General features: G+C 33.4%; 1 protein-coding gene across 1 annotated transcript; it reads left to right on the top strand.

Annotated features, from left to right (window-relative positions):
• Positions 1 to 6,695: 6,695 nt before the first annotated feature.
• On the top strand, positions 6,696 to 11,144 carry LOC149171852 (cysteine-rich receptor-like protein kinase 15). Its single transcript, XM_089424148.1, has 6 exons — positions 6,696 to 7,719; positions 8,971 to 9,095; positions 9,201 to 9,411; positions 9,497 to 9,737; positions 9,830 to 9,980; positions 10,389 to 11,144. Exons 1-6 carry the CDS (start codon positions 6,759 to 6,761, stop codon positions 10,731 to 10,733), a joined length of 2,034 nt encoding a protein of 677 aa, XP_089280274.1. The 5' UTR covers positions 6,696 to 6,758; the 3' UTR covers positions 10,734 to 11,144.
• The last annotated feature ends 231 nt before the right edge of the window (positions 11,145 to 11,375 follow it).

Raw genomic sequence — 11,375 nt, 5'->3', positions numbered from 1 at the left:
ATAATTATTATTATTATTATTATTATTATTTTTTTATTTATATATTTAAATGTTTTAAAGTCAATTTATAATAAAAAATTAATATTTATTTGACAAAATTTCAATCTATATATATATATTTATTTATTTATATATATATATATATATATATATATATATATATATATATATATATATATCTACGTAATACTATTCTATTGATATGAAACAAAATAAAAGTACAACGAGGCTCTGGCCTCAGCAGTGCTGAACAACGTTTGTCAAAAAAATATCACAGCCTAAGCTCGACTGCCCCATCGAGGGGGAAACCAGTCCGTGAAACCAGATAAAAACCCACGCAGGGGTTACAAGTTTTGACAAAAAACAAAACATAGCAAAACCAACCAAAAGGAAAGTTTTCATAAAACACAACATAGCTGAAATCAACCAAACTGCATAAGAAAACGCCAAATGGCAAAAGAGCGACACCTGGCAGCCTAGTTGTCAATCAAAATGGACCTCCTGGAAGTCGTCTATGGCAGGCTCTTCTGCTGACGTGCTGCGCAGTAAACCATGAGCTGGTTGAGTGCCAGCAGAGCTGCCCTCTGTTGTATGTTTGTCGGACGTGTTCCCTGCTCTACCACCGGCTACCTTCGTGTCTCCAGCTCCACCTTCGGTGGCTTGTTGGCTGCCAGCCAGCTCCTCTCCATGCGGGGTGGCATAGTCCTCAACCAGCTGCTGCTTTCCTATTTCGCTGAGTGGCCCTCTTCTGCTCACCATTGTTCCCTAGTTGAGCTTCCTGTAGGTCAATTTCCTTAGAGAAAGTGATGGTGACTGTGGCAGTGATAACAGGCCTATGAAGAGTGGCTATGGAAGCAAAATTGAGTCGTGTGAGGTGCAGGATGAGGGGGAAGTGGAAAATTGGCCATATGGACAAAAACGCCCATCCTGCAGACACCCTGGAGCTAAGCCCGCCCTCTGCCACTGCGGGTGTTTGGATACCTACCAGAGAAGGTGCTATGGGGATGTGAGATGACATGAGAAGAGGAGGGGGAAGCAGATTCAGGGCTGGGCATAGCGGGAGGACGAATGCTTCTGCCACAACTGCCCCCTCTTCTACTGCGCATGCGGTGGTGTATGCGCGCCATGACAGAATTTGTCGGAGAGCTATCACTTGGTGTATCAGAGGAGTGGTTGTTCAGAGGGAGAGCAAAGGAATTCTGGGCTGGAATCAAATTACAGTGCATGGTTTGGGAGAAATGATACCCATTTCTCCCATCAGAGGAGTGGTTGTTCAGAGGGAGAGCAAAGGAATTCTGGGCTGGAATCAAATTACAGTGCATGGTTTGGGAGAAATGATACCCATTTCCCACATCCACACAGCTGAGCAACTAGCAACAGCTTCTAGTGACGGTGCGAGAGCAAGGCTCCGTAGCTTGAGGAGGGCAGGTGCTATTGATCAGAGGAGGAAAGACTGCGTTATGGTTTGTGGAGGCCATTGTTTTGAGCTTGTTGTAGAATTCTTGACTTGAGCACCCTATTAATGATGCCTGCAAGTCACCATGAATTCGTGTCATTCTGGCTTGAGGGGGGACGTGGGCGGCCATGCCTCCCGCCGTCCTTCCATCTAATCACCATTAATAACATTATGATCACCCACATCCGGGTCAATATATATTATTAATATATAAGTATTTTTTTATTTTTTTTTATTATGATTATACTTTATTATGATATCCTAAAAGAGGGAACAGAAACATTTAGCAACAATGAAGAACAAAGTAAAGATGTAATGGAGCTTCAGCTAGAGTGTAAGGAAATATTTAATTCTTGTAGATTAATCATGGAGTAATGTCGCTTTTGTGCCACCTTATTTTAATCAATCTGATGGATTGGATGTGCCTGTAATCTATCAAAGCTTTGGCCAAAATCAATGCCATTGGTGTTGCTTTTACCCCAAAATGGCAAATTATGGGGACTTGGATGGTGATTTGAAGCATTCAAGGATTGATAGTTTTATTCGCAAGCCCAAGCCTAAAATCACAGATGATGTGCTTGGAATTTCGCAGGGCACGACCTAGAGATTGGTTAGTGAATTCAAGATTGTCCACTTTAGAAAATAACTCCTATTCCAAAAAAAAAATGTAATTGCACTCACCACAGGTGAGATGTGCTACCCATTTAGCTTAAATTTCTTTTTTTCTTCTAAAAGGACTTTTATGTTATCATGGTTCTCATATTTTCAAAACATAGAACCTAGAAGTTTAAAATTAACACAGAAATGAACTTAACCAGAAAATGATTAACTAAATTAGATTGTTTTTGGTAAAAGAGTGTGTCTCTTTCCACATCTGGGAGAGTGTCACTATACTCCAGTTTCACCTCCTCTTGATCCCACAATATCTAAAGAGCTGACAATAACATCTTTACCAAAAATGGTTTCTTCAATCCTGAATAGCAGCGTAATTCTGCTCATTTAAAATCTAACAGATGGAGTCCTCTTCATAGATTTATATGCCCCTTTCTAAGGTCTTTGAGTGACTTTAGATATCTGTCATCTACATATTCTTATCAAGAAGTAATTTTGTTGCACCGATAGAAACTATTAACAGTGAGTGGCAAGATAGTCTTCCCAAATCTTCTATTTCTTAAGTATACCTTTACATCTCTAAAAGCAATAACTAGTTTTAAATTTAGTTTAAAATAAAACCTACCAAAATATCTACGCCTTCAAATAAGTAGAAAATATAAAAATCAGAGTCGAGTAAGGTTCTGAATCACAAAGTTGAAAAAAACAGTAAAAATAACGTCAACATACATCCACGTGATGCATGTACCATCATCGCAGTCTCTTATTTGATGAAAAAGCTTTGAACGGACACTTCGAAGTTACAGGCGCTGCCAGGCAACCAATAAACGCAGAACAGCACATGTTGCATTTAATGATGTAATTTTGGCCAGGAGTCGTTTACGGAGGTGGCGGAGTAATTGCCTCACCAAACGTGGCTAGATTTTGGGCAAAAAAGTTTCAAAAAAAAATTGCAGATGCAGTGTTTCAATCATGTTTTTAATGATGGGAATAGACTCAGCGCTATCAAAAACGTATAAGACACCTAAAATTATTGTTTATTGTAATTTATTGTTTATTGTAATTTCAAAATCACTACCTATTGTCCTTCTATAACAATTCTCTCAGTGGAGAGTTGAATTATAAAATTAATGTTGATTTTGTATTTCTATCTTTTTAATTGGGAATCTCTTAAGATACTAAGACTAGGTAAAATCATATGTTATGATAATAAAATTAAGTAAAATTATACTGAGATAAAATTATTAAATTATTAAATTAATAATTTAATAAAATAATGAGTTTATTACATATTTATTGAATTTATTATTTAAAATTATTAAATAGATTCATTGTTAATTTAATAAAATTACCGTTACTTTAATTGAAATAAAGTCATTAAAATTAAAATTAAAATTATTATTTATTACATATTTATTAGATCTAAAAATTAAAATAAAAAAATTAATATTTTTTTAAAGTAATTATCTTAAATTTAGTAAATTAAATTCACGTTTGTATTTAAATAAAATTACTAAATATTTTTAGTGAGCTAAAGCCTTAGTAAGACTGTGCCGGTCACAGGTTCAAACCTTTTGCTAGCCGTCTTAACTTTTTATTGTGAGACTTTTCAAAGTGACTTTTAGTTGAAAATTGAACGGATCTGTTTTGGCGAAGCAGATCTGAGGATATATAGGGGCTCTATAGCTACATCGTTCTAGTATTATCGGTAAGCTGTGCGCAGATGACGATCAGAGTTGTAACGAAGATGACAACTGGGAAGAGGCTATCAAGGTATTGCTACTTCATCATTATCTCAAATCGCTTGCTATTTAAAGCTTCCACATACCCATCTGAACCCTGGGTTTTATCACCTCTGCGCTTTGCATATGATTACAACCAGACTTAGATGGTATGTGCAAAGTGACCATGTTCAATAGATTTTAGGTTTTTTTTCAGAGGAAACTAGAATTTAGATTTCTTATATTCAAGTGGGTGTATGCTCATGAGGGGATTTTGGGTGTGGAATTCTGTAGTATTATTGTCGATGTAATTGCACTTATCACAGGGGAGATGTGCTATCCATTTAGCTTAAATTTCTTTTTTTCTTCTAAAAGGACTTTTATGTTATCATGATTCTCATATTTTCAAAACTTAGAACCTAGAAGTTCAAAATTAACACAGAAATGAACTTAACCAGAAAATGATTAACTAAATTAGATTGTTTTTCCTAAAAGAGTGTCTCTCTTTCCACATTTGGGAGAGTGTCACTATACTCCAGTTTCACCTCCTCTTGATCCCACAATACGGAAAGCGCTGACAATGACATCTTTACCAAAAATGGTTTCTTCAATCCTAATAGCAGCGTAATTCTGCTCATTTAAAATCTAACAGATGGAGTCCTCTTCATAGATTTATATGCCCTTTTCTAAGGTCTTTGAGTGACTTTAGATATCTGTCATCTACATATTCTTATCAAGAAGTAATTTTGTTGCACTAATAGAAACTATTAACAATTCTTGCATTGGAGTGAGTGACAAGATAGTCTTCCCAAATCTTCTATTTCTTAAATATACCTTTACATCTCTAAAAGCAATAACTAATTTTAAATTTAGTTTAAAATAAAACCTACCAAAATACCTACGCCTTCAAATAAGTAGAAAATATAAAAATCAGAGTCGAGTAAGGTTGTGAATCACAAAGTTGAAAAAAAACAGTAAAAATAACGTCAACATACATCCACGTGATGCATGTACCATCATCGCAGTCTCTGATTGGATGAAAAAGCTTTGAACGGAAACTTTGAAGTTACAGGCGCTGCCAGGCAACCAACAAACACAGAACAGCACATGGTGCATTTAATGATGTAATTTTGAGTCCTTTACCGAGGTGGCGGAGTAATTGCCTCACCAAGCGTGATTAGATTTTGGGCAAAAAAGTTTCAAAAAAAATTGTAAATGCAGTGTTTGAATCATGTTTTTGATGATGGGAATAGATTCAGCCCCATCAAAAACGTATGGGCACTTAAAATTATGAATTTAGATAGCTTTTATTTGGATTTGCAAAAATCCTTGCCAGAGTTTTTCAAAAAATGGCTGGAATTTCCATAACTTTCAAGGCAAAAAGCATAATTTTTAGACTAAGGCCACAATATTTTCCTCTGCCTTCTTGATGACATGCATTATATAGTCGACTTTGACTTTTTGATGATTAGGTTTGCCTAATTTATAAAATCAAGTCAATAGTTGACTTTAACATAAGGTGTGGAGTGTTTGAATTGTTTTTTTAATAGTAAAAATAAATTGAATTTTTGGGTACCCAAAATTCTTGCAAACATTTTCAAATAGCTCAAATGACCGCATTTTCAATTTCAAATATTTAATATATTTTAAAATTTGGTAAAGAAATTTCAAATAGCTCAAATGACTGCTGCTAAGGCACCCTGTAAACACGGAGCAACCAATGCATGTCCACATATGCTTTTAAATACTGCATTGAAAAGTTAACATACTTCTTTCTATTGCGGATTATCCACAAAACTACTGCCCATCATCCTTCCTATTGGATCGGATTATCCACAAAACTACTGCCCGTCATCCTGATTATCCACAAAACTACTGCCCATCATCCTTCCTATTGCATATTTTTTTAATGAGAGTTTAATGTTGATTTTTTTACTTTTGGGAAATTTATTGGTTTAAAATTATTAGATTGTTTGATTAGTAGTTTAATAAAATTATTGTTTATTACATATTTAATTTTTGAATGAGAAAGTTAAAAATTATAAAGCAATGTTGATTTTTTTTATCTCTATTTTTTATTTGGGAAATATGTAATAATAATAATAATGAGGTTGAAAAAATTATGAGATAGTTTGACTGGTAGTTTAATAAAATTATTGTTTATTGCAAATTCAAAATTATTATATTTTTTCCATTGCAGAGTTTTTAAATAAGAACGCTGAAGTATAGAGTTGATGTTGATTTTTTCTTTGTGTGGATGGGGAGAATTTATGATGATAATATGCTCAAGTAAAATTATTAAATTGTTTTTGGTAATTTAATAAAATTTTTGTTTATTGTAATTTCAAAATCACTGCCTATCGTCCTTCCATACCAATTCTCTAAGTGAAGAGTTGAATTATAAAGTTAATGTTGATTTTGTATCTCTATCTTTTTAATTGGGAATCTCTTAAGATAATAAGATTAGGTAAAATTATATATCATGATAATAAAATTAAGTAAAATTATACTGAAATAAAATTATTAAATTATTAAATTAATAATTTAATAAAATAATGAGTTTATTACATATTTATTAAATTTATTATTTAAAATTATTAAATAAATTAATTGTTAATTTAATAAAATTACCGTTTATAAAGTCATTAAAATTAAAATTAAAATTATTATTTATTACATATTTATTAGATTTAAAAATTAAAATAAAAAAATTAATGTTTTTTTAAAGTAATTATATTAAATTTAGTAAATTAAATTCACATTGTATTTAAATAAAATTACTAAATATTTTTAATAAGCTAAAACCTCAGTAACGCTGTGCAAGTCACTGTGAGACTGGTAGGTTTAAATCATTATCAATCACTTTTCAAAGTGACTTTTAGTTGAAAATTGAACGGATCGTTCTTATTTATCAACTACATGGGAAGACCAGAAAAATATTTTTAGTATTATCGGTAAGCTGTGCGCAGATGACGATCAGAGTTGTAACGAAGATGTATTTCCATGGAAGGGGTTCTGCACGGTCTCGCTGGATGGGCCAAAGTCTTACGCTATTCTACTTAGTTATTGTTCATGGGCAGATTTGCAACGGAACCACAACTAAATGCGGCGGCGGTAACTATACAGAAGGCAGTACGTTTGAGAAAAATCTGAACATAGTCTTTCATCGTCTTGCTGAAGGGGGCAACAAAACTGGGTTTAATATATCTCTGTATGGCCAAAGTCCTAACAGAATATATGGCCTCCTCCAATGCAGAGAAGACATGACAGTCGACCAGTGCTTCAGTTGTTGGCAATTTGCAACCACTAACATTCGACAAGATTGTGGGACTGCCGTTAGCGGTAGTATCTGGCCTTTTCAGTGCTTCTTACGCTATGGAAACTATAATTTCATCGGGCAACTGGATACAGATTTGGGGTCTAATTATGTTGAGGCCTTCGGAAACACGGTTGTGTTTATCCCGCCTGACTTTGAAGCTACTGCACAGAATCTGTTAGAGAAATTGTCAATTGAAGCAGCAAGTGAAACTAAACGATCTGCTCTGTCTACAGCTCTAGATTCGGCTTCCCAAACGGTTTACGGTCTGGTCCAGTGCACCAGAGATCTCTCTACTCAGGATTGCGGAAGGTGCCTCTCATACTCAATCAGTAAAATGTTCACATCTGACACGGCTGCAGGAGTTCAGTATTGGAGTCAAAGCTGCATACTCCGTTATGAAATATATCCTTTTTTCAGTTCCACCGCGTTTCCACCCACCACTACGCAGGGAGCAGCTAATAATGCACAGATCAAGTCTTCACACAAAAACAGACACATAATTCCCATAATTTTAGGTGTTGTGGGTGCCTTGGTTCTCCTGTTAATTGTATGCGCGTTCGCAACTAGGAAGAGACTGAAGTCCGCCTTACAACTGGGAAGAGGCTATCAAGGTATTGCTACTTCATCATTATCTCAAATTGCTTGTTATTGAAAGCTTCCACATACCCATCTGAACCCTGGGTTTTATCACCTCTGCGCTTTGCATATGATTACAACCAGACTTAGATGGTATTTGCAAAGTGACCATGTTCAATAGATTTTAGAATTTTTTTCAGAGGAAACTAGAATTTAGATTTCTTATATTCAAGTGGGTGTATGCTCATGAGGGGATTTTGGGTGTGGAATTCTGTGGTATTATTGTTGATGATACTGTTAGTTTTTTAAAATGTAGAAATAGTTTCAGGGTTATGGAAAATTTTTAAAGTATGTTGTTACTAAATAAAAAAATATTAATTAATTAAGGAGAAGAAGATTTGGGGTTTTAAAAAATCTTTAAAATATTTGAATCACATATATTTAATTATTTAAATATATATTTTTTTAATATTTTTATATTTTAAATAAAATTTAAAATAATAATTTTTATTTAAATTTTTTTTAATTATTATATATATTTTACACTCTTTTATATGTAAATTTAACATATAACAATATACTTAAATATACTATCCCTGTATATTTTCTTTGTATTTTTTATATAAACTCATCATAGAATAGGATGAATACACTTTTATATTTAGTAAACTGTAAAATTCAAATCAACAAACAAAGAACTGAGATTTATAAGTCACCAAGCCCTTATACGCTAACTAAGAGTTAGTCACCAAGGCCTTATACACTGTTAGACACATAGGATTACAAACAGAAAGTAAATGCTCTGTAAAAATATATCTCCATATATATATAATAGAATAGAATGCATGTTGCCACAGTATGAAAATTATTAATAACCATTATAATGATATATTTCAAAAATATAAATATAGATTTATTTGAATTTTAAATTAAAAATAAATATTTTTCTAAATAAAAAAATATATTTAAACATAAAAAAAAGATGAGGGAGAGAAAATAAGGAAAAATTTCTCCCATATCGGTCAATTTCATTATAATATATTAAACTTTTGACCTCTTAAAACCTATTACATATCTGCTTTTCGTTAAATTCAATGTTTTATTTTATGTTTTCAAAGTGTAACTTTATGTGACCAGGAATACATACTAGTCAGTCAGTTTAATTATAGCATATTAAAATTTTGACATGCTAAAATGGTTACATATCTGCTGCTCTTGGAAAAAATGTTGAATTCAATTTTTTATTTTGTATTTTCAAAGTGTAACTTTCTATTTTCATAATACAGGTCAGAACGAGGAAACCACAACAATCAGTCAAATGGTATTTACACTGGAAACATTACTAACTGCTACTAATAACTTTCATGATGACAACAAGCTTGGAGAGGGAGGCTTTGGCCCTGTATACAAGGTAACAATAAAGGGTTATGAAAGTTTCTACCAGTGTAGGGGAGGGCAATTAAGCGTAAATCCTCAAAAAAAAAATCACATTGACTTTTTTGTTTGAATAATTCAGGGAACAACTCCGGATGGAAAAGAAATAGCCGTGAAAAAACTGTCTGTCACATCTATGCAAGGAAGGAAAGAATTTCTGAATGAAGTTGAACTTGTAGCCAAAGTTCAACACAGAAATCTTGTGAATCTACTAGGTTGTTGCGCAGAGGGATCAGAAAGGTTGCTTATTTATGAGTATCTCCCCAATAGGAGCCTCGATAAAATCCTATTCGGTGAGTGGCTTCCAATTTCTAATCTATGAAAGAAAATAGAAAACATTAATGTGTCAAGAAAGCTTATAATTATTTTCATGTACAGACACAGACATAAACAAACGCAGCAGGCTTGACTGGCAAAAGCGTTATAACATCATAGTGGGAGTAGCTCGTGGACTTCTTTATCTTCACCAGGATTCTCAACTGCGGATAATTCATCGGGATATCAAAGCAAGCAATGTGTTGTTGGACGAGAAACTGAATCCCAAGATAGCAGATTTCGGGTTAGCAAGACTTTTTCCTGAGGACGAAAGTCACGTCAGCACAAAAGTTGCTGGAACTTAGTAAGATTTCACTATAATCATCACTCTTACACACTGTTTCCTCTATCTTGATTTGATTTCAAGAAGATTGATATTGTACTTTGCATCTGCAGTGGATATATGCCTCCAGAGTATGCTATGCAGGGGCAATTATCTGTGAAAACAGATGTCTATAGCTTTGGAGTTCTTCTCCTGGAACTTATTGCTGGAAGAAAGAATACAGACTACAATTTGTTACCTGAAATGGAGATTCTTTTAGGATGGGTGAGATATAGTTTTCTTTGTATTTTTAGTTGAGTAATATTCTGTCCATTACACTAAAGTCCATTATGCCATTGGGGAGAATTGAATTTGGGTGAAGGATACCAATCATTTTTCTAACCATTTCACATAATCCAATTGACTTCTAGTTTTATTTATTTACTTTACTTAATTTGATTGATTTTATAGAAATCTGGTCAATGTGAATGAAATCAATCTAGTATTTCATAAATTTATTAATAACAAAGTCAAACAATTAAATCTACTTATGTTGCTCAGATTTTTGAAATATTACAAAATTGCAATATAATCCATCTATTCACAATTAAGCGACTGAAACTCGACCAGAAATTGCGTTTCTGTACCCCATATATGTATTATCAGAATGATGAACCTGTTGAGATTATGCAGGTATGGAGCTCATACGATGGAGGAAATACTGCGCGGATAATTGATCCAGCAATAATTGAAACGTGCGACGAGACACACGTGCTGAGATGCATCCAGATTGGTCTTTTGTGTACACAGGCCGAACCCCACATTCGTCCACTGATGGATACGGTGAGTTTGATGCTTTCACCTGATTCCGTGACTTACTTACCCGATCCGACAAAGCCTGCTTTCGTGAGTTCCTATGTTTCCCAAACCACCAATTCCACCAGTTCTGGGTTGTCACGGGCGTCTGCAACACCAACCTCTCCTCCCACTCCCGCATCTATCAACACTGTTTCCATTAGTGACTTGGTACCTAGGTAATGCTACGAAAAATAAGTTGGGTGGATGTGCTCCAATGGTTAAGTGGGAGATTTGGTAGTTTAATATGAAAAATCCTTATATATCATGAAAGCGGAGCCAAAGAAGATTTCTTCACTTGAAATAAGAAAAAGATTTGAAGCCAAAGAAGATTTCTTCGCTTGAAATAAGAAAAAGATTTGGAGCCAAAGAAGATTTCTTCGCTTGAAATAAGAGAAAGATTTGGTACCGAAGTAATGTCAAATCTGCTGTATAAAGAACAGAAAGTTTTTAGTTAATATTTTTAATATTTATTAGAGAAATGAAACAAAGAGCTGAACATATCTGAATAGGTGCCAAGATGATTGGTGCATAATTCTGTTTGTAAAAATATAGTGCCGACTGTTTTTTAATATATAAGAATTAGGATTTGAAGTTTTATGTTTTTTTATTTAAAAAAATTGTTATCATAATTTTTTTTCCTTAATATATAAGAATTGGAATTTGAAGTTTTATGTTTTTTTATTTAAAAAAATGGTTATCATAAATTTTTTTGGTTATTTTTACAAGTGGGTCATTTTTATGTTGATGACAAATTTTGGAAATATTTTAGAATGAGAGGTAAAATAAGAAAAAAAATAGATTCTGAAATATTGATCTCACTTT

The sequence above is a fragment of the Pinus tabuliformis genome, chromosome 4_2, assembly GCF_031772625.1.
Source record: "Pinus tabuliformis cultivar Carrire ecotype Pingquan chromosome 4_2, CPIR1, whole genome shotgun sequence".
NCBI lineage: Eukaryota > Viridiplantae > Streptophyta > Pinopsida > Pinales > Pinaceae > Pinus > Pinus tabuliformis.
The sequence above is the reverse complement of the archived record's forward strand: the minus strand, read 5'-3'. Positions and strand labels throughout refer to the sequence as shown.

Bases quoted from the DNA above. Each gene is read 5' to 3' on its own strand.
- LOC149171852 (XM_089424148.1), top strand. From the start codon at position 6,759: ATGACGATCAGAGTTGTAACGAAGATGTATTTCCATGGAAGGGGTTCT. The intron at 9,738-9,829 runs GTAAGATTTCAC...TTGCATCTGCAG, and splicing joins ACAAAAGTTGCTGGAACTTA to TGGATATATGCCTCCAGAGT. The intron at 9,981-10,388 runs GTGAGATATAGT...GAGATTATGCAG, and splicing joins TGGAGATTCTTTTAGGATGG to GTATGGAGCTCATACGATGG.